At 43.9% G+C, this 24,234-nt stretch overlaps 1 protein-coding gene across 4 annotated transcripts in view; it reads left to right on the top strand.

Moving 5' to 3' along the window:
- Window positions 1-24,234, top strand: part of LOC119168526 (focadhesin) — a 677,649-nt gene that overhangs the window by 76,984 nt on the left and 576,431 nt on the right. For 2 of the 4 annotated variants that reach the window (XM_075890929.1, XM_037419929.2), the window contains 2 exons: window positions 6,226-6,405; window positions 20,051-20,159. The exons of 1 other annotated variant lie outside the window; for it this stretch is intronic. In XM_075890929.1, coding sequence (XP_075747044.1) covers window positions 6,226-6,405; window positions 20,051-20,159 — 289 coding nt within the window. The remainder of the gene's footprint in view (window positions 1-6,225; window positions 6,406-20,050; window positions 20,160-24,234) is intronic. One more of the 4 variants, XM_075890930.1, reaches the window with a different exon arrangement.

The raw sequence follows: 24,234 nt of genomic DNA, 5'->3' as shown, positions 1-24,234 counted from the left end.
CAATTGGAGTGATCATTGTCTCTTTAACCAGTGTTCATCTGAGTTATGCGACATAGTGTCCAAAAGATACCATTTGTTATTTTCTCTTAGGCTCTTAGCAATGAATGCGATACCAACCTTCTGTTCGCATTGAGAGTACAAGTTTGAAGGGTATAACAGCGGTCTTTAATGCCTGCCGAATCAGCGCGAGTGCCAGTGATAACACCCAAAGTTCATAACCATGCCCCCCCCACCACCATCGTGCGTTCCTAGTTTTTTTCTGCTTTTTGAAGATGGGTGGTGCGTTTCTCTCTGCTTTAGTAACAATCGATGGCAGGCCTGGCACACAGGTTGATGCTATCGCGTTTGCACTCCGTGCAAAGGAGGTAGGTCGGCTCTTTTATTGCGATAGCAATAATATGGACAGTCTCGGCTGATTTTTTTGCTGTCGCTGCCGCCACTGTCTTTCACCGTTTGTGTGTACGTGTCTATATATATATGAAAACTCAAGAAACCCATTCTCGGCGCCCAGCTCGTCACAATGCGCCGACATGTACTTATCTTCCTCGCATACTTAGCCCCGCGAATGGGGGGTTGGAGTAGATGCTTGTGTCCCTCGCTTATTATTCGGTGGGGAAAATCGCGTGCCTTTGGCTTTTGCCGGAACGATCGTGTTAGTTCGTTAGTTGCTGGGTCGAACACAAAGGTCACTTCACTGGCTGGTTTGCGAAAAAGTGTAGTATAACTGGGACAATTGTTAGTTTGCACTCATCTGTATTTGTGCTACATCTCGTGCGTTGTTTTGTTTAAACAGCGCGTTAAGTGTCGAGCGGTAAACATTGTTAGTTCGCTCTCGTCCTGTGCATGTTGTTTTTGTGCGTCATTTGTGTCTATAACCACATCGCTCGAAATTAGAAAAAAAAAAAAAAACGTAGCACTAGCGACACAGCAGGGCTAGAACCCGGGTCTGCTGGGTGCCTGCCCAGTATTTTACCACTGAGCCACGCGGGGGCTTGGGACTTGTCTTAGTCCAGGAAAACTTGCCTTAGGCAGGCTTGATGTGGGGAAAGCAATCGCGTTAATAGGGCTTATGAAGCGTTTTAAAACAGCAAAAAAAGAACCAGTCGTCGCACAATGCGAATAGCGTAGTGAGTAGGTCGTCCAATGCTCAAACTCATTACAAAAGCTTGTTCTTGTTCACCTATTGACTGTGGTGCATGCCCACTTCAGTCATACTTCCTCATTGTCGTCAGCCACTGCACGAACAATTGACACAAAGTTCCTTGCAAATGTTTAGCGGATACCACGCCTCTCAGAAGAATGACGAAAAAGAGCATAGAGAGTGCCGGCCTACTGCCCTAAGAATTTTAATAATAATGCTATAGTGGGTATCAAGCAAGTGTGCTTGCAGTAGTTACCCAATGAGTGTTTCAAAGGACTCTGAAAGGCCGCTCTTCTAGCTTTCACTTGGACTGTGCTGCATCTTCTGCACAAGCCTGGCGTTTTTAAATTTCTGGCGACAACCCTGGGAACGGCAAAAACCAGTCAAGAATGTTCATATAATTGCTATTCTATTAAAGACAAAATGAATTTTGCCTTTGAGTTGTCTTAGGCATAAGCATAAGGTACCCTGTGAGGTTTTTTTTTTTAATGCACGGCTTTCTAGAGGACATGGTAGGGGATGTTCGTAGTATATACAAAATGCCTTAGCAACATAAACTATTGCTGCGAAAGGAAAATGAAGTCAAAGTGTGTAGTTTCAGCACAGAGATGAGTGCCGAAGGTGGTTGGCTTTCTGAGACTAGCTGGAAGACGTCATATTATGCCCAGAAGTTTAATCAGTCGTGAAGAAAAAGAACCCTTTTTATTCTTGAAGTCATCTTAGGGAAGTGCACTTGGGACTGTGGCAGTCTCTAGCATTGTACGTCACAGTGTTTGTCTACCATATCTGCTAATAACCACATTGGTGCATTCAGAATGTTATTTCATGAAGTAATATTTTATTCAACCAGTATTCTGTTTATTTACTGCGAAAATAATCACTGAACAAGTAAGTTTTTCCAGAATGTTCAACAGCATGGCACCATTATTCTTGCATCATCAACTGAAATAGGGAGTGTTCCTAAGATAATTGGCTCAATGAAATTCGATAAGAAATCTAAATATTTCTTGGGTTTTCACAAGAGCCTCAGTATAATTTTTCATGTCCTTGAATGTTAATGAAATTCGCTTTTCCTCCAGGATTTTAATTTAGCTACTCCAGATTGCTTTAAAATGGAAATTTTTGCTGCTCCAAATGGAAAGTTTTGCTGCTCCAAAGTGCTCTAAAATAAAAATTTTCCTTCTCCGAAAATTGCTCCAAATTCGAAGACCTCGGTGACATCACTGCGAAACCCACAAAAAATGTTTAATTAAAATGTAAAGAGATGAAAATCCCCACGCAATCAAACACCTAATAAAAAGATCATTGGACATATTAAGACACTTCTATATTAATGAACAAGAGTTCGTAGCCTTCAACTAAATCTAAAGTTCGAATGGGAGTGAGTGGTAGAGTAGGGTCAGATATCAGGGCAGTGTCACCAACTCGTTGAGGTTCGGTGCCGATGTGCTAATCGGAATGCGGTAGTTCCGGTTTAGGACATGAGTTGACTGGTGATGAGAGAAAGCTGGGTGCTGGTGACACGTCGAAAAACCAGGGTCAACCTGGCCAGGCAGCTGGGAGCACAGCTCGGGCCCGTAGCAGGACGGCTGTTGCTCGTTTGTCGGCACCGAAGTCCACAGGCCCTGTGCTGGAGTTCAGGACTGGATGGCCACGGTTCTTTCAAGCGGGGACACGGCGGCAAGAGGCCCTGGCTAGTTGAAGTCTTCGAGGCTCAGGTCCGACACCCGATGGCCCATCTTCAGCGCCCAGTTTGGTGACAACCATTCGCTCGCCATGTTCTCTTCAACTCCCTTGCTCTTTTCTGTCTCAGGATCTCTCTCGAACTCCGGCCCACTTGTTTCAATTTAATCGGCGATGCTGAAGTTTAGGGGCCATGCGTTCTCGTGTTCGACGCTACTTTGACATCGTTGTTCCCGTTAGAGCAGAAGCTTGTGTGCTCTCCATCAGGTCTTGCTCTTTGTGACGCACACTTTTCAAAGGCACGCACTCCAACTGCGCACTCCACGTATCAGACCCTGTCACCTATGAGATCATCCCCATCTGCCCATCATCATCTCGTACAGTACAGTGATGTTCACGGATTCTGGCTCAACCCCAATGAGAGTGCGTCTGATAACGACCTTTAAAGCTCTGGGAAGGTGCGTTTGCCCTCGGGGGTCATGCTACGTACCAGAGACATCGAATTAAAGAGGACAAAGAAGATAAACTGGTGCGAGCTAATCTAGATCGCTGGTGCTGCTCACCTGATCAGCTGTACAGATGTATCTGTGTCTACCCTTCCGAGTCTCTGCTTCTCGTAACAATATACAGACGAGAGTCTCGAAGCCAGTGACTGCAAAAGGGCCCCTCTAGAGAAAAAAGCGTGCAAACGTAGACATTCCCATGCTTGACTGCATGCCTTTTAGCTTTTTTCTTTAGTGCGAAGCATTTCTGAGTGAACTTCGGCAACTTTGAGCGTATCTATCTATCTAGTCGCTTACGCTTGGGTGCTCTCGTGATCACCCCCTTAACTTGGCGTGAACCAAAATTAGCATGGTAGGGTAAGATTGTTCGACGAATATGACGCGCTGGTCAAGACATGAATAATGTGACAATCCTGTTAAATATGTCGTCAGACACTTCTCTTTAGACAGTGGCACATACCCACGGCCCGGTATGTGCCACTGGTGTGCAGGTATGTGCCACAGCTGATGGACACTTAGTCAATCAACTGCAGGTGATTGACACCCAGGAACGACGAGAACGCACATGGGCAATTTTAATGTGCGAGCGTTAAGAAATGCTCGACATCAGTAGCGTCGACCCAACGATTGCCAAGAATAAATGTCAGTGTCCAAGCCGGAATTGAACCCAAGCATTCTGCGTGGCAATGAAGCATTGTACCACAGAGCTACACCAGGTCTCAAAACTCTTTCTAAAATAGACGGTAATCTTCGTGAAACGTCAATAGCGATTGCAGTGCTGCCTGCCCAATTTTTATAAACATTACATATGTACTACTTTGATGCAGCTGTCACATCGGGTTAAAGTCAATTGTGGTTAGTTGTCATGCGCTGAAGTTGATTGATATAGCAGTGTCCAGGGCCAGCATCCTCGCGAGCATGGCGTTTCATTTCAGCTTCTGGTGTTGCTAATACACATATTCCAGTTGGCATCGTTGTGCAAGTGCAAACATCTGGTTATATAAACACCTGACTCTTCAACATTTGTCTGTGTGTGCAACATTCGTACATATATTTAGCGTTATTTCATGACGTGTCGCTCAGTAAAAAAATTGCAACATGGTCACCTTCCCTTCGCATGCTTCGCATAATGTTAATTCTCCGGTACATGGGATCTGCCGATTTCTCCCTTTTTATTGGTGTCAAAACTGATTTTTCAAAATGTTTGCGCATAACGGAGTTCTTTTTTGATAAAGCAGGCATAGAAGACTTTAGCCATGACTCCTTGTGACCGCCGAGCACCTGGACGCCAGATACAGAACAAAGCCTAGAAGTACATCAATACATAAATATAGTTTCAAGACGAATCCTGAGTACAAATAAACAGAGTCGAAAGCCAAAGAACTTAACTTATGCAGAACACGATGTATTTAAATAATTTTCAACCAGAAAGCACATTGTCATAAAAACCTGTGGACAACGGTGGTAGTTGAGTAATCTGTCCTGTAGCAAAATATAAAAACAAAGCTATTAGACAACTCAGCAACAACACCAACTATTGATTAGCATTGGACCCGACTCAAGAATGTAGCAATAGCGCACATCATAACAGATTTTCTAGCCAGGGAATTGATCATATCCTCCGAGCACTGGTTTCTCATGCCCAAAAACAAGCAAGCAAGTAGTTTTTGCCTCCTTCCAAAGATTCATAAGGTTTCTATAAACGAACTACTTAATGCAGAAATTACAGGCAGACTATAGTGTCCAGCAACAATACACCAACAGAATCACTATCAAAGTTTTTAAATCGTCATCTATCTAACATACCCTGCCACGGCGGTCTAGTGGCAAAGGTACTCGGCTACTGACCCGCAGGTCGTGGGATCGAATCCCATCTGCGGCGGCTGCATTTTTGATGGAGGCGGATATGCTGTGGGCTCGTGTACTCAGATTTGGCTGCACGGTAAAGAACCTTAGGTGGTTGAAATTTCCGGAGCCCTCCACTACGGCGTCTCTCATAATCATGTGGTGGTTTTGGGACGTCAAACCTCAGATATGATCATCTTCATCTATCTAACATGCCATCGACCCTACCATCCTTTGCTGAGGATATACCTCATTTCCTCCGAATAATAGGTAACATAATGAAACACAAAAACTTTTGCATCTGGCCATTTTGGTAACATTAGATGTATGCTCTTTGTATACGAATATATCTATAACCGAAGGCATTGAAGCAGTGTCAGTCACCCATAGAAGGCAAGCAGACACATAATGCTGAAGTTTGTCTCGTTACAATAATTAGCCCTTACACTTAATTATTTTGAATTTGATTCGTTCTATTGTCTACAAATTTATGGCACTAGTATGGGAACCCTTTTTGCACCAACATTTTATGGGACACTAAGAATCGGAACTGTTAAGATCACCTCCAGGTAAAGCCTTCTGCTTATCTCTGCTACATAGACTACATATTTATTATATGGGAACATGGGATGAGTGCACTAAACGCATTCATTGATCACTGTAACAAGTTTCACACTAGTATTAAATAGTATTAAATCGGACCTACGACTATTCTTTGGCTACAGGTCTGACAAGTGTTTGTTATTTTTGTATATAAATGAAAACAATGCTGCTTCTTCTTGTTTGCAATTCAAGCAAAGTGCTGGTTGAAACTGGCACTCCTGCGGTTTGTGTCCTTTACTCCATAATGGGTGCACTAATAGTTCATGGCTGGGCTCTTGGGTGGTATGCCTAGCTAGCCTACCTTTGTATGTAGCCTGTTATCTCTTGAATTTATTCCACCGGTTTGACCCTTTTTCCTGCGTGGGGTGCTTTCCTTTTCACACTGAGAAGTTTACGTTTGAGTGAGATGGACCACCACAATGTGGACCACCACAATGTCCTCTGTTGCAGCTTTGCGTTGTGGGTGTGCGGTGGCAGCTGCAGGTATTTGAGCAGCTCCTTGGGAGGGTGGCGCCACCCAGCGATGGCTACTGTGCTTTGCAATCGCTGGCTGCTTGCCTGCTGGCCTTGGACATAAATCTCAACTGCAGAGTAGTGCTTCAGGCCCTGCTGAAATGTCTGCATTCCCAGGTGGGCTGTTTTGTGAACAGTACTGAGTTTTCTTACTTAGTCACAGTTGTTTGTAGGCAAAGCATCTTCCCATTAAATTGGGCCTAGTCAGTAATTTGTAGGCAGGTGCAAATTGTAAATTTTAAGATGTGAAAAAGTCATTTGGTCAAATAATTTTGTGTTGAATTTGACTAGTATGTATCATGTCGGTGTCACAAATAAAAATGATCATATTTGTCCTGCACAATATTTTTTTTTGATTGAAACAAGGCATTCTTTCTGGTTCAAAGGGAAGTGGAAGCAACTTTGAATAGTAGCTGGACTTGACTTTCGGTACAATGCAAATGATAGTCTGTAAAGCAAGTTATATTTTAAAATTTACTGTATTTGGAGCATCTAAGCCAGTATAACGCATTCACACTTTAAGAAATGATGAATTTATGTAAAGTTGTTTTGTTCATTTAGCCTTGAAATGAGGCGCCACGACAGTGCAGATTGGCCTTGGATAGGTGTATTTTGCAGTGTAGCACTGCCTTACTGCAGCGAAACCACTTTCACAGGGGATTGCATGCAGTTTAATATGTCTATTCCTTCATTTCGAATAATTTTAAATTTGCCATTCATGCAAGCAGCACCCTTTGGCTGACTCACCCTAGGGAAATTGGCTGTAGGCTGTAGCCTTTCCTATCCTTATCTCTATGCAACTTTGTCTTTCACTTTCACTCTATATCTTTCTCGTCTACTTGTATACTACTCTCTTCTGTTTACTTCTGTTTCTGTGCGGCGAGGGTCAACCTTGTGTATATGGTCTTCCTTGGGCATCTTATATTAAGTTATAGTGACCATGTGCAACTGGCATCTGTGCTCTCATAAGATGTCGCAGCGTCTGCATGTTGGGCTAGGTGGTAGGCAGCTGGCATGACCACCGTAAATAGTCATAGATTTATGGCCTTCAATGTCATTCCCAAACTTCCTGAATGCGCTCGCGCAAAAACACAGTTTTATCGCTAAGCCAAAAAAAAGTTTCTCTCATTTTCATGTGATCGACTGCACAGAGACTCAGAAGATCGTCAGAACCTTTTCTCCATTTGTTGTTGCGAAGTGTCTTGCTGACACAATAGGGCTGGTTTACAAGGCCACTAAAATAATCAGTGACTACACGCTGCATGAAGTACGAGATATTGCACAGTACGAGAAGCTCATGCCATTCCGCACTGTTCCAATCACAGTGATTGGTCAATGAACACCATCCAAGGAGTGATCACTGATGACGGTCTTCTAAACTTGAGTGAAGAAGAGCTTCTTAAAGGAAGGAAAGACCAGAATGTGGCGTGATAACTTGAAAAATTTCGAAGAAATATCTTATCGTAACTTTTACTTGACAGTCTTGCCTCTGTCCCTCTAAACTGGTTACACAAAAAGAAGCATCACACCCTACATCCCAAATCCATGCAGGTGTTTCAAGTGCCTACATCTTGGTCATGATTCACAGAGTTGTAGAGGCTGACTGACCTGTGCCAAATCCGGGAATCACAAACACTGCTCTGATACATGTCAGTCTGCTCCACTGTTCAAACTGTGATGGTGAGCACGCATCATACTTGAGAGCCTGTTATACATAGAAAAAGGAAAAAGATTTAATTACACTAAGATAAAAAAATATTTTACTCAAGGAGGTACGAACACTGCGTTCACCGTTTCACGGCACATTCTATGCTGATGTGTTGCACCGGGGAGCAGCGCCGCACTGGTCCTCACCACGAGCCCAGCCCTCGCGAAGCAAGCTGTTGGCTGTGGCTCCTGCCCCTGCGGTGGAAGCATTTAGGTCTGCTCCATCCACCCAGCGAGAAAGTCTCGCTACCTTAGTGTCGCTGGCACTAATACAGTCGAATCTCGATAATTCGAACTCGAAGGGGCCCGAAAATTCGTTCGAATGAACAGAAATTTGTAATAATGAAAGCTAAATGAATGGAGGGCTCACCTTCCAGTGGCCCACGTGCATTGAGCTAACACACCAGGGGAAGTTTTAGAAGACTTTAGAAGACTTACATTTATTCATAAATCACAGGACACTCATCATTAATTGAAGTAATCGAGGAGGCGTGTCTGCACACGTTTGCCTTGCAGGGAGTCAATCAATTTCGCACGTAGTTTGCAAAGCGTTTATACTTCGGCTTTAGCATTCTCCTGGCAAGAAAAGTTGTGCGCGGCCATGTCCAGCACCGACACTCTCTAAAGACGGCAACAATGACTGCGTCTTCGCTGCTACCCTCTGAGCCGGGGGAAGAGGGAAGGGTGATTTCTTGGGGAAAAAAAAAAAGGCGGAAAGATAAGGAAATGGGGTGTGGATTGCACGATAACTGTCTCTCATGTGAGGACACCTCTACCGTTACACTCACGGGGGAACGGGGAATGAAGAGGACAGAGTGCAGAAAAGAAAGTAGGCTGAAAGGAAATGGGGGGGGGGGGGTGAAATCAATGAGGAGAGAAAAAAAAAAAAAAAACTGGCCCTCTGTGCCACAGCCGCAGAATAGCCAGAAGGTGACGAGAAAGGAGGAGCGTCTTTATGCGGAGAGAAGAACCAACACCCCACGGCAGCTTTTTTTTTTCTCTCTTTTCTCCGGGCTTCATTGAAAGGAGAAGGGTCTCTACGTGTGTTGCACTGGCACATCGCAGATTAGCATTTGAAAGAGAGCCAACGCTCTGCCACAGCTTTCCTTTTGCTCTGTTTCTTCGCGCGCATCGTTAAATGGAGAAGGGGCAGGGATGGGAAAGGAAGAAGTGTAGCACGGGCGCATCAGAGAGAGCAAACATTTCACCACAGCCTTTTCTTTTCTTTCCTTCTTCGTGCGCAGCGTTGAGGTGTCGGAGGTGTCGCCGTGGGATCGGGCGTTGTGCTGAGAGCATTTTCGGAGCGTGGTGTGTTTGATTTAACCGCCACAAGTGCTTGCGCGTTCGAATTACAAGGCGTTTTCGCCCATTAGAATACATATAGCTTTGACGGGACCACAGTGTCAGTTCTAATTAACCGGAAATTGGAATTAAGCATGTTTGAATTAATGAGATTCGACTGTACCAGTTGCAAAAGCACCAGCCAAGGCTGCCTCACACTCTTCGGCCTCAGCTGGCGCTGCCTGGATCCAAACACAAAAATCTCATTTTTTGGGGTGAGGTTGTCATGCGAGACTTCTGGCTCGTACGAATGCTTGTCCACTGCCTCGCCGGATGCAGTGGACACTGCTCCTATCGTAACGGCGCATCACATGCCTATGCAGCAGTGAACATCCCTTGACCTCTACAAGAACGATGAGATCTACGTTGAAGGGCCTGGAAAGGGCTCTGTAACTTAAGCGAATACCTTTCGTTTGCACGCACACCACTACTTCACACATAACCGAGACAGAAATTTTACATTTGACAATCAGGGGACTGCTCAGAAACCTCAATGGTTTCCAAGAACTTTGACACGAAAATTTACCAGAAGAGCTGTGTATACAAGGAACACACTGTGGGGGTCTTGGAATGGGAGCCTGCTGTCAGAGCGAACGGACTCGGCAGATGCGGTCAAACGAAACCAAACAAAACATCTATTGAGGATAATGTCTTCAGCCATATCACATACATCATTGTTGATCAACAGGCTAAACACCTTATACAATGTTTTAATACACTCGATGAACATAACAAACACAAGGTAACACTAAAGTGGCATTGCTGATGTTCGACTCGTCACTAGAAAACCACGGGAGACGGCCCGTGGTCCCCGCATCTCGTGGGATTCCGGCAGAAGACAACCTTCCACGCCAACTTTCACACACACCAAAGAGACTAGCGAAAGAGTCTGGCCACCTAGCCTCGCCACCAGGGGTCACTGCAGGCACTACCACGCTAATCCGAGTGGTGATGATTGTGAACCTTGCGCCACCTACTGTTCGATAGTTTTACTTTTTATTTGCAAAATATTCTAGCTTAAAAAGGCTGTAAGCAGTAGTGGGGCTACAAAGATAAAGAAAACGTACATACTATGCAAAAGAAAGCTATAGCAAAAGCAATAATGGTATGCTCCTCTCTAAGTATTCCTCAGCCGCTCTGTTATCATTACTTATATTGATAATCAAAGCAGTGGAGAACTGCATTTATTTATTTATTTATTTGACAATACTGCTAACTCCTGGTGGAGTCGCCGCAGAGTGGGGTTACAATAAAAAATGAAGACAATACATAGCAAAGAACCAACACAATTAGTTAAACAAAACAGGCGCACAATGTGTAATGTGCAGGCGCACAATGTAAACAGGCGCACAATGTATAAAGAAAAAACCAGAAACAAAAACGAAAACGGACACCCATTCAGGCCGAAATATAAGGCGAAAGGCAAGCAATGCATAAGAAAGGAACTGCACACAATCAACCGGCAAGCAATGAATCGAACAATTCCACACTGCTGGCCTCAACGGTGGGTGCATCCAGGGCGTTCCACTCATCGATCGTTCGCGGAAAAAAAGAATACTTAAAAACATTATTAGTCGTTTGATATGGAGTGATTGAAAAACAATGTCGCATTCTGGTATCATAACCTGTTGAAAAATGCACATAATTGGATATACTGCCGTTGAGATGACCTTTAACTATTTTAAACATAAAACGTAATCGTGCGATTTTATTCCTCGCCGAAGTGTGCTTCAGATTAGCCTTAGCAACTAAGCCTGAGACCGAGACCCTATCGTAGCGATTGAAAATAAATCTTACGGCTTTGTTTTGGACTCTTTCTAGCTTATTAATATTAGATTGTGTAAAGGGGTCCCAAACAATATTAGCGTATTCTAGAATAGGTAAGACAAGTGTTTTAAATGCTATAAGCTTAGTATCACAAGAAGAATGACGAAGGGAGCGTTTTAAGTAATGCAGTTTCGACATTCCTTTGTTAGTGATCTCTGTTATATGATCATTCCAGCGCAGGTCGCTACGAATGTGAAGACCAAGGTACTTGTAGTGCTCGACGCGAGATAGGATGGTACCGTCAATTGTGTAGTCAAATGAGTGTATATGTGTTTTATTTGCGATAGACATGACAACACTTTTCTTAAGATTTACTGACATTTGCCATGTATTGCACCATTGAAAAAGCTGATGAAGTTCCCTGTTCAGTTGCAGTTGATCATTAATAGAGTTAATAACGGAGTAAATTACACAGTCGTCCGCGTACAACCTAATTTTTACATTACAATTGTCAGCAATATCATTGATGTAGAGTAAGAATAATAATGGTCCTAACACCGATCCTTGGGGTACTCCCGAAGAAACCGGAAGCATGGTTGAAGTAGCTTGATTAAACGAGACACACTGTTTTCTAGAAGTTAAGTAAGACTCTATCCAGTTACAAATTGTACTATTCTTTAAGATGTGCGAAACTTTAAGTAGTAGTTTTGGGTGCGACAGTTTATCGAACGCCTTGGTGAAATCCAGAAAAATAGCGTCAATTTGAGTGTGATTGTTGATCGCCGAAGCAAAGTCATGAATTACCTCAACTAGTTGTGTGACGGTAGAGAACCCATGCCTGAAACCATGCTGTGCAGGTGATAAAACTGAGTTGGCTTCCAAGAATTTCATAACATGCTTGTAAATTACGTGCTCCAATAGTTTACAGCATGTACAGGTGAGGGCTATTGGTCTGTAATTGGCTATCAGGTGTTTATCGCCTTGCTTATGTAGGGGTTTAACTATCGACGTCTTCCAGTCATCAGGTAAAAGACCAGTGGACAGAGATAAGTTATAAATTAATGTAAGATACTTGGCGCACCATAACGCGTACCGCTTTAAAAACGCATTGGGTATTTTATCTGGACCAGGACTTTTTTTTATATTCAGGTCTAACAATAAATTAAGTACCCCAGATTCTGATACATCTAAATTTTCTATAGGGGGCAGATCACTAAATTTTTTATAAAGAGGGGAGCTTCCATCATCTGTGACAAATACAGATTTGAAGTAATCATTAAATTCACTGGCAATTACAGTAGCATCAGAGGTAGAAGCATTATTTACAATGAAGGTATCACAGTTTGAGATCACCGGTTTTATGAACCTCCAAAAAGAGGCGGGGGACTCTTTTATCATTTTACTCAGCCTAACATTGTAAAAATTATGTTTCTCTTCTCGCATCTTAATTTTAAGTTCTTTAGATACGCTCAAGATTTGATTATGAATATTTGTGTTATGGTGGAGCTTTTTTTTAGCTTTCTTCAAACGCTTAACCTTCCTTTTTAAATGAATAATGTCCCGTGTAATCCAAGGATTGGATACGTTAGTTTTTTTAGTTCTAAGGGGTACAAAAAGTTGTATGCAAGCATGGACCATGTTTCTAAATTTTACCCACAAAGCGTTAACATCACATGTGTGAACACTGCGAAAGAAATCGTCGAAAGATGATTCCAACATTTCCAAAATAGATACATCATCAGCTCTTGCAAAGTCATGAAAACTTATAACCTTAACATGTTTCGTCGCCTTTAAAGAAGGAAACTGTACAAGCACCGCATGATGGTCGGAGATGCCATCAACTACATCACACTCAATAGTTCCCGGAATGTTGCTTCGGACAAAAACGAGATCCAGAATGGATTTAGACTCACCGTGAACACGTGTACAATCCTTAACTATTTGTCTTAGATCAAAGCGAAACGCAATGTCGATAAGTTCTTCACCACACACTATATCATTATTAGTAGCTGAAAATGTATTCCAGTCGATTCCCGGTAAATTAAAATCACCGCAAAAAATGAGCTTTGTGTTTTGCGATATAAGGGAAGCTATAAATGCTTTCAGCTCTTCCAGGACTTTTACATCTTCGCCGGGTGGTCTGTAAACTACTCCAATTACTAGGCATTCGTTTTCAAAAAACAATTTGCAAAACATAGCTTCAGCTCCAGGTGGCTCGGACAAGCGTACTACTTTTAAGCCTTTTCGAAACAGAAGTGCCACTCCCCCACCCCTGAAATTCCTATCTCTCCTATGAGCGCAAAACTGAGGGGGCGTGAATTCGCTATCGAAGACACCGTTGTGAAGCCATGTTTCGGTTAAGGCGATTACGTCAGGATCGTGAATTGAAGTTAAGTGCTCTAAATCGAGGCCCTTGCGCACAATACTTCGACAGTTTGCGTTGAGCAGTTTCAACGAAAAGGGAGGGTGCTGGGGTCATTGTTTTGCGTTTCTAGAAACTGCAACCTTATCGTTAGATGCTTCATCCCAGGTATACAGAGTTCCATTGACAGACACCTTGTCGAAGGAAAGTTTAACCCGATCCCCGCGTTCTCTGTGTACACTGGTACAATCCCACAACCTTTTTCTTATGTTCCGTACTTTTTCTGAGTAATCTTCGGTCACATACATACCAGAATTTTTTAGTTTGCCACAGTTCTTTAGAATTGATTGTTTTTCTCTATAATCAAGTAATTTAATAACGATTGGTCTCGTTTTGTTTGGGCGTTTTGATCCAATCCGGTGACATCTTTCCATACCATTTATAGAAAGCTGAAGCTTTTCTTGAAAAAAATCCCTAGAAACACATTCACACAGAGATGACAATGTTTCATCTGCGGGTTCACGAAAACCGTGAATAATAATGTTATTGCGCCTGCTGCGATTTTCGAGATCGTCAACTTTATCAGCAATAGAGGCAATGCTTTTATCTATGCTCTGCATGTGGGATTTCATAGAAGCAAATTGCTCCTGAGCATTGGCAATCGGTATGACCGATGCCTCCAAGGAATCTAGCCTGTCTTTGAGCTGAACTAAGGTGTCCTGTAAAGAAGTCTGCGCCGTGCTATAATCGTTCATACGGCGAATTATTTCCTTTTGGCCTTCAAGAACGTGAAGTAGTAATTCATGATCACTTTCAGAGTCTACTTTTGAGCTGCGCAGTTGGCGTGATACCTTATCATCATTAGGCCCTGGGTTTTGCTCAACGTCACCGCACAGTAATAGCACATCAAAAAAGAAAGAACTTAACGAACATAGTAGACTACAAAATGCACATTTTCGCTTCTGTGGGCAAGGCAGCAGGACAAGAAAAGGATCATTGCTTCGAAAACATTTAGCACCGCTAAGGTAACTGACCTGCACAAGGAAAAAGACGTGCTTGTTCAGCATAGTTGCAGGCACGCTGCCGCCTCGCCCACTGAAGATGCACAGGGGTGGCGGCAAGTATATAAGTCCTGGGCCGGATGACGTCACGTGAAAGGAGGTGAAGGCATGGCTCGCAAGTGCACACGAGGCGCCTGGTTGTTCGATGAAACTGCAGTAGTTCATAAATGTTGAATTTCCGTGTACTTCGCCAGATAGGGCACGAGAAACGTCGGCTGGGCAGAAATCCTGATCGGGTGCCGGCATAGGGCTGGACGAAATGGCGACCAGCATCTGCACAAGGAAAAAGACGTGCTTGTTCAGCATAGTTGCAGGCACGCTGCCGCCTCGCCCACTGAAGATGCACAGGGGTGGCGGCAAGTATATAAGTCCTGGGCCGGATGACGTCACGTGAAAGGAGGTGAAGGCATGGCTCGCAAGTGCACACGAGGCGCCTGGTTGTTCGATGAAACTGCAGTAGTTCATAAATGTTGAATTTCCGTGTACTTCGCCAGATAGGGCACGAGAAACGTCGGCTGGGCAGAAATCCTGATCGGGTGCCGGCATAGGGCTGGACGAAATGGCGACCAGCATCTGCACAAGGAAAAAGACGTGCTTGTTCAGCATAGTTGCAGGCACGCTGCCGCCTCGCCCACTGAAGATGCACAGGGGTGGCGGCAAGTATATAAGTCCTGGGCCGGATGACGTCACGTGAAAGGAGGTGAAGGCATGGCTCGCAAGTGCACACGAGGCGCCTGGTTGTTCGATGAAACTGCAGTAGTTCATAAATGTTGAATTTCCGTGTACTTCGCCAGATAGGGCACGAGAAACGTCGGCTGGGCAGAAATCCTGATCGGGTGCCGGCATAGGGCTGGACGAAATGGCGACCAGCATCTGCACAAGGAAAAAGACGTGCTTGTTCAGCATAGTTGCAGGCACGCTGCCGCCTCGCCCACTCGCATGGTAACCATTATGGTAACTCGCATGGTAACCATGCCGCCTCGCATGGTAACCATTATATTCTAAATACTAAATATACATACATATAATGAAAGAATATATGCATCTCCCTATATATAAGGTGACCAATACCTAAATTATGTGCCATCAAAAGAAAAAAATAAACAGAAAAAGATATACAGGTATAAATGTACAAGTGAACATAGACAAAATATATTAGTAAACTGGCACATTTATACAGTCTTCAAATGAGCCCGGAGTGTCAAAATTAAATCTGCTTTGGTTGTGCATTCCACGACATCGGCTGGAAGCTCGTTCCATTTTCTTATCATTCAAGGCAAAAATGTATTGTGAAATACAATCATTGGCAGTTATAGTATTTGTAGTTTTTTCGAGTGATGAGAGCGTGTGATTCGTTACTTACAGGTTGAATGAAATGATTCTTTTCTATTTTTATTTTGTTGTGATAAATTTTGTATAGGTACCCTGTATAGTCTTTCTGTCTGACGTCGCAATTCCAGGGGTTCCAGTTCAGCCATTAGCGTGCTTGCGGATGATTGCCAGCTGTGAATATAAAAAATAAAACGTACCGATTTTCTTTAAACACTTTTCAAGTTGACAATGTTCCTTTTCATGCAAGTGTCCCATACTCTTAATGCATATTCGATAAAAACGATGGAGGAAGGTCACTCACATCTGATAGATGAGCTGGAAAAGCGACACTTTTGAGCTGATTATGAGCAAACGTGCTGTCCCATACTCTTAATGCATATTCGATAAAAACGAAAGGTGGGCATGCTCTGGCGGCCCACGCATATGCAACGCAGCAGGCGGTACTGTCACTCACATCTGATAGATGAGCTGGAAAAGCGACACTTTTGAGCTGATTATGAGCAAACGTGCTGTCCCATACTCTTAATGCATATTCGATAAAAACGATGGAGGAAGGAATATACCGAGGAGAGGCCATTACGTCACATTTTGTGAAGCGGGAAGTAGAAAAGAGTAAAAGAATCATCCTCAGAAAGGTGGGCATGCTCTGGCGGCCCACGCATATGCAACGCGGCAGGCGGTACTGTCACTCACATCTGATAGATGAGCTGGAAAAGCGACACTTTTGAGCTGATTATGAGCAAACGTGCTGCAATACTCACTTGTATGGCACCTGTGTGCCATTCGCAGCCTGATTACGTTTCATATTGTGAATCTACAATACACTTGCAGCTTTGAACTTCATGTTTAATCCGCCAAATTCAAGAGAGCAACGGCGCCAATCAGCAGGATAATCGCCATGACAGGCCGTTTTCTTCTGCATATACGGTAATTTCGGGTTATGAGACATGATTTAACAGTAAAATAATATTTAATTTGTTTTGCTATTTAGCCAGATGAAGCATCTTAGAATCATTATTTGCCATGTGTGTCACTATACGTGCGCACAAGTACCGTTCGCAGCAGCGCAGGTTGGCCGACTGCAACCATATTGCAAAAAGCTTGGCCAAAGATGAGGTTGATGCGTGCCAAATGTGAACAGAAAGCGATAAATCAAACAAAATGCAAAAATTTGGGGACGCTTAAGCTTCCCCTTTAAGAGTTGAATGATATAGCGAAATCCGACCCCTAATGCGCCCTTCAACCGCTAAGCGCATACTTATTCATATGTTTTGTTACATACACGAGCACACACACAAACACGCACACAGTAGATAGTACAAGCGCGCGCGAATGGTACATACAGGTTTTTGATCTAAAGCAAGAGTCGCATGGCCTCCAAGATACACGCTGTGCGTTTATCATCTCGGAGGCCATGAAGAGTCTCACAATGGCTCACAGATGGCAGCACATTTTCTAGCGTTTGCTGTTTGCTTGATCAACGCCTCTGAAAAGGCATGATATGTTCTCCACTAGATGGACTTAGTTGTCTATTTTTAGAGCTGTTTGAAAGTATTTGTGTGTTTTTAGCGGTGATGGCTGCACTATCTCGGCCTTTTTCGACGTAGTTTGAGGCCTCTCAAGTGCGCCTACAAATCGCTGAATGGGCTCATTTTCGTCGTAACACCTGTCAAACAAAATGCAATAAAGGGACCCTGAAACACTTTTTCAAGTAAGCCTAGAATGAATTCACTAGAATAGCTTATTGCCTCACGAATTCAACACCGGAATTCAACACTGTGAAAATTCTAAGAATGCGTTCAGTGCGAGCGGAGTTAAGGTTTGTAACATGCTGCAAACGAAAGTGCTGGAAGCTAAGCAGGGAGGGGTGGAAGGAGCAAAGAAACTACGTCACCCGTTCCTCATGACCTTGAGCACTTTTCTTTTTTTCTCTTCGAATGCACAGCTTTTTCAGTGTGATTGCGTGCGCATACGTGGACAAGTAGCGGCCTCCTGCGGCGATCTCTGTAATGAGCTTTTTCGCTCACGGACGATTTTTCACTCACACCAAACGGTGCCAACACGGACAACAGAATTTCTGCGACACGAGCTTTTTAACGCTATCTCGTTAAAAATCACCTTACTGTGTCAGGCAAGTCGAATTCTTGACTTGGCAAGCTCCGGTGGGAACAGTGGGTCACGTACTGCTTTCCAAAAGTTGTGACCACTGTGCACTAGAACGACTCACCGCCGCTTCTCGCATTAAGAACCGTAGGCACTGCGGTTCTCGTCTAGGAATTTCAGGCTGCCTTCGCTGAGGCACGCAACAGCACAGTGCCAAAGAAAAACAACGAAGCTGTGGGGCCAACCATTTTCGGAGAAGTGGCCGCGAGCTTCAAGAACAACTACTTTCGACCTCAAGCGATATAAACTAAACTTGCAACCGTGAAGACCAACGCTCACTGTAGACTTCTAACACATTGTATCATCTTTGAAGTGTAACAGCTGCGTAAAAATGCACATTCAGAACTCTAGCCGGTTATCAAGAACGCGGTAGTACGGGTGGTGATGCAGACGCTACGAGACGCTGGCGTGCCCACCTATTCCTATAACCCCCCTGGAAAAGCACATAACTTGTGCCACACTTTTTGCTTTGCAGCTCGCATTGCGGGAACCTCTGTTTAGCTTTCCTTCCTTCATAATGAAAACTCTAAATGCAGCTAACTCGCAGGATACGTGTGCACCACGTTGTGCAAACGACTTTACAGGGGCTGATAGCACTTCCACATCACCCCAACCTTAATTCAAACTATATTGAAAAAAAAATATAATTAAAGAGGGCAGAAATCAGCTACACATGTGTTAATAAAAGACTACACATGTTGTCAAAGAATGTCAGTGCACCACGACCCCACCGCCGGTCGACACCGCTGCACTGTCTGGCTCGATGACTTCACCTCTGTGCCGGTCGACCCCACTGCACTGTCCGGCTTGGTGACTTTACCTTTGTGCCGGTCGTGCAGCGGCAACGTTGCCATCTGTGTTAGGAAGTGTCACTCGTGCAGACACGTCTTTTGGTTGGGAGCAGCACTCATGAGAGTGCTGTACTGCAGACAGTTGCGCAAGTCCCAGGAATGTTCATTGCCCGATGTCGCGACCGTATTACTGCCCAGTGGCACAGACTATATGCAGAAAACAGCCAGCCGTGGGTTACATCACTCCCACTGCGTAAATGCAAAACGTTCCATAGAACGATACCGTAGGGAAAAGGGAAAGGAGCCTTGGGCGCAATGCTCATGTGGTACGATGGTCAGTACTGCTAGGACATACATTGGCGGTAACCAAGACGCCCTGCTCAATCAAAACAACAATCGCTTTTCTTAACTCGGCCATCGCAAGATGAAATGAAAGAAGCAGAGTCCAACACCTCAATGCCACTATTCACCTAGTTATGTCTCACTTATCACAGCAGGTACCCTCAACTTCAAATTTACCTTGTCATACTGATGCTTGTATTTGCCTTAAATTAATGTTTGATGCTTCGACAAAGGTATATATGAAACTCTATTCGTTTGGTTTTAAGAACCATTCACAAGTTTTCGGCACATTAGGCTTAGCAGGCAGGGCTGAATGAACAGCTGGCTTTGCAAATAAAGACAGTATGTAGCGGATGCTTTGTCCTTACTTTGAGATGGATAGTTTGATTTCACCATTCATTTGTTGCTGCCAGCGCAGTGGCCGAGTAGTACGTGCAAGTTTGGACTAAAGCGGGTGTTCGCATCTGCATGAGCCAGTGCTTCCAGGTTGATTTTTACCCACATTTACTAGTGGTTACTGATACTGCAGATGAAAAAATGCCAAGAAAAATTTACATAGCATGATCAGTGGGACCTAACATGGGTCAAACAAGCACGAATATCTCAACCCTGCCAATCGTAAGATAATTAAATTAAGAATTGTGTTCTGCTGTGCAAGCGTACAGCTTGCTTACACCCCGTAGTATTGGTAGTGCTGAAAGATAGTGGTGAGATGGAGTATAACACCTGTCCTAAGTCATAGTTCTGTGCCTGCATGATCTAGTGACTTGTGGTCGTTGCAGAGCCCTTGGGAAGGGACTGCATTTGAATATGCTTCTCTACCATTCTTAATGTGGCAACACTGCACAACTCGGGGAAAATGTGTGGATGTTTATAGCATCTTGCTCTGTGTTCAGACCAGGAAAGATGTGGATGCACCACTGGTGTGGGACGCCTGCCTGGTACTGGTGGCCATGCTTCTCACTCGAGCTCCCACTTCCTGCCTGGCTGTGCTTCTAGATGTCTGTGAGTGAACCCATCTTCTCATCACAGTGAACTGCCAAACTCGGTTATCACTTAAGTTTGACTTAGCTGCTTGCATTTTAGGCCTGAGTATTTGTATCTTGAGAGACAGTACCCAGCACGAAGAAGAGAATGCTCAGTTGACAGAGAAATCGGCAGGAAAGACCAGGACAGTAAGGGCACACATTCAATAACACCTAGTGCTGACTAGCAAATGACGTTTATTGCGGCAAAAAATGTGAATTAATACATATCAGCCGTCATCATTATTAAAAAGAACTGACAAAACAAGCAAAAACGTATATAAAAGGACACAGATGTAAGAATCATTAAGTGCATGACACACATGATTTGCCTGCAGCTTCACTGCGGCAATGATTTTTGACACTGGCAGCTTGATCACATTGTCTCTGATTGATAAAGTACCCATATCTTTTCAGGAGGAAAGTTGGATGGAGAGCTCTTTTCTTTGTTACATGGGAGCTGTGCACTGATGCTGGCATGTTATTACTGCTCTTGACTCTAGCAGTGTAATGAATTCCAAATATATATTTTCCCAATACTGACAAGTAAAACATGGCCTTCATTCATTTGATTATATTCATTGAGTCATTTGACTTCACAAATGTCACGCCAATAATTGTTAAAACCTGAAATGTCATTGTCAGACTCATTAAAGGCAATGGAAAGTGTGTTCTTTTCACTTGAAGAACAGCAATCCTTTAGCAAAAGTCTCCTAGTTTTTGGATGGGTTGTGGTGACACTCTTGACTGTGCTGCACTCCTTTTTTAAGTCTGTCTTGCCAACATCTGTGAATTCATGTTCAATTGTATGTACTTCCCGGTGTACATGTAAGGACATTTGTCTTACCTTTTATGTTTCTTTTTGCCCTGTGTATAGTGGTGCAGAAGTAGAATACAGAGGAATGAGACAGTCCTTCCGTTAACTCACCTGTCCTGTTTCTTCCAAACTACGTTTTCTAAAGTGAACAACGTTCAGTGGCTAACAGTCCAAATACTCAAATATTTTCATGAAAAGTATACAGCCCTGATGCGTGCCCCGCCGCGGTGGTCTAGTGTCTAAGGTACTCGGCTGCTGACCCGCAGGTCGCGGGATCGAATCCCGGCTGCGGCGGCTGCATTTCCGATGGAGGCGGAAATGTTGTAGGCCCGTGTGCTCAGATTTGGGTGCACGTTAAAGAACCCCAGGTTGTCGAAATTTCCGGAGCCCTCCACTACGGCGTCTCTCATAATCATATAGTGGTTTTGGGACGTTAAACCCTACAAATTAATCATCAGCCCTGAAAAATATTTGTGTTAGCATCCACAAAGGGGTAGAAATTTGAGAGCGTTACAGTTGCAATAGCAGAAACTTACTGTTGACTCGTGGAAAAAGACAATTTCCAGTTACAGAAAGCTCCGTTCACCAAAGACATCCATCATTACGTTTATGTAATCGGTCTGTTAGCATCATTTTATGAGAAGTTGGCTAATGTCTTTGAAGTATCTCTAGGAGAGATAGACACGCTGTCCCATTCCTCCAACTGTCTTAAATCTCGCGACTAGGCTTGTGCGAATTGCGAATTTCAGGCTCGAAGGAAATTTGAAGGGAATATTGATATTGGTCGAATAATTCAAAATGTATTTGATTTGTATATCACATGTTCTAAAAGAAAAAGGGCATACTTGGCATGATATAATTAACCTGCAGAATATCTATATTTTTAAATTGTAACAAGGCTTGTGCAATAGCCATTATTTTTGGTTCAAAAGGAAGTGAAAGCCCTTTTGAATAGTCGCAGAATGTTACTTTTCATAAAAGGCAAAATGATAACCTGCAAAATATGTTACGATTTAACGTTTGCATACTTTGAGCATATAAGCAGGTATAACAAGCTTTTAAATGCAATAAATGATGAAACGGTGTTAGGGTGATACGATCATATAAACTTGAAGTGGGACTTTGCGGCAGTGCAGATTTCCAATAAGTTGGTGTTTTCACAGCTCAGAATCGCTTCACTGCAGTGAAACCACCTTTACAGAAAGTTACATGTAGAGTTGTACGTCGGTACGAAAATCGGTGGCGGCGACGTGCCGGTGTTTCCAACTACGCCGGCAGCTCGTCAACGGCATGGGGCTCATTGAATTGGTGGCAACACGGCACATGGGGGGGGGGGGGGGGGGGTAGATTGCAGAATTATTCACGATAAAAATTTGTGCTTAGAATTAAAAAGAAAATCTGGTTTCCTGAAAGGGTGAAGCAGTTGACATGATAGAGTGATTGCCCCGCCGCCGCCGCGGTGGTCTAGTGGCTAAGGTACTCGGCTGCTGACCCACAGGTCGCGGGTTCGAATCCCGGCTGTGGCGACTGCATTTCCGATGGAGGCCGAAATGTTGTAGGCCCGTGGGCTTAGATTTGGGTGCAAGTTAAAGAACCCCAGGTGGTCGAAACTTCCGGAGCCCGGTGTCTCTCATAATCATATGGTGGTTTTGGTACGTTAAAGCTTGCATATCAATCAATCAATCAATCAATCAATCAATCAATCAATCAATCAATCAATCAATCAATCAATCAATGATAGCAGTATCCCACTCCTGTGCCAACTGCGCCAAATCAGATTTACTGCACCATCCTGATAATATCAATGGAAATAAGGCCAAACTGCGCCGAAGTCGAATTTGGAAGAGTCTATCACCGGCAATAGCCACGCTGGCGCGTCAATATATGTGCAGTGTCAATTTTTATGAAAGGGAACACGGTGACACATGGCCTGCGCGCTCCGGCGGCTGGTGGCAGCACGTTCAAGCAGGAGTTAGAGCAAGCACAGCCTCTGTTCGTGTCATCTCGTGGCGAGCAAAGCAAACATTCATTGGTGATATGGAACCAGCGGCAAGATTGCAGCTCCCTTCCCTTCAAATCTATTACCGGCCTCTTGCCTAATCTTCTGTAAGGGGGAGGGAGTTGTAATCTGGTCGCTGGTTCCATATCACCAGTGATTACTTGCTGCGCTTGCCGTGAGATGACAGGAAAAGAGGCTGTGCTTGCTTTTGCTCCCGCCCGAACAAGCTGGCAGCAGCCATTTTGAAGAGAGATATTTTTCAAGCACTTTTTGCACAGTCTGGTTTTTTTATTTACATCATACTGCAGAACCAGTAAGGGTCCAGGCAGGAACAGAAAAGTACAATGCAAACAGATATAAAAGAAAATGAAAGGAAAGAAACAATAAGCTTAGACAATTAGCACAATCATTTGACAGGATGAAAAAATATATTGCAGAAATGAACAATTTGAAGCAGAAATCACAAAATAATTTGGAAGCACAACAATACTATAAATACGAATATTTTATTAGGAGAATAACAAAGTATGCGCTAAGAGCAAAGACAAATTCTACAACTTATAGCATCAATAGCACCAGTGCTGTATAAAAACTAGCTATGGATAATTTGTTCTAATCAGCTATGCTACTGTTGTGTCGGCTTGTGCTCCATTGATAAGAGCACTCTGCGAAGTGCGCATGCGCCACTAGGTGTTGAAAGCAGAGTGCCACTTGCTAGCGCGCCTCTTCTTGCCCGAGCCACGAACCCACAAGCATGGGTCTATAAACGTCATTCACCCGGAACTTGTCTGGTCATTTCGGCACGTCTGTTGCAAAAAAGTAACACTTGGCGACGAGGATGGGATCATGAAGAGTAGCACAACGTCAAGGAAGGCAAGTGTTCTCGGCATTCAGCCTCTGTTCAGTATCGACGATTGAAGAGTGCTGCAATTTTGTTGTCGCTGACAGATATGAACGAAGAAGCGAGTGCAGGTTCGACGCAGTTTGCTGCTCAGCTTGGCCAGATGGAACCATTCGACGTTTCCACGAATGACTGGGCGTCGTACGAAGAGCGGCTAACGTCGTTTCTAATCGTCAACCGTGTTCCTGAAGGTGACCGAGTACATGCATTCCTGAGTATGATTAGTCCCAGAACCTACAGTCTTCTAAAATCACTGGTCGCCCCGGAGCTGCCTTCAACGAAAAGCTTCGAGGTACTGAAGAAGATCTGGGGGACCATCTGTCGCCAAAACCTTCGGT

This window comes from Rhipicephalus microplus, chromosome 3, assembly GCF_043290135.1.
Source record: "Rhipicephalus microplus isolate Deutch F79 chromosome 3, USDA_Rmic, whole genome shotgun sequence".
Classification (NCBI taxonomy): domain Eukaryota; kingdom Metazoa; phylum Arthropoda; class Arachnida; order Ixodida; family Ixodidae; genus Rhipicephalus; species Rhipicephalus microplus.
This window is presented reverse-complemented; position numbering and strand designations above follow the sequence as displayed.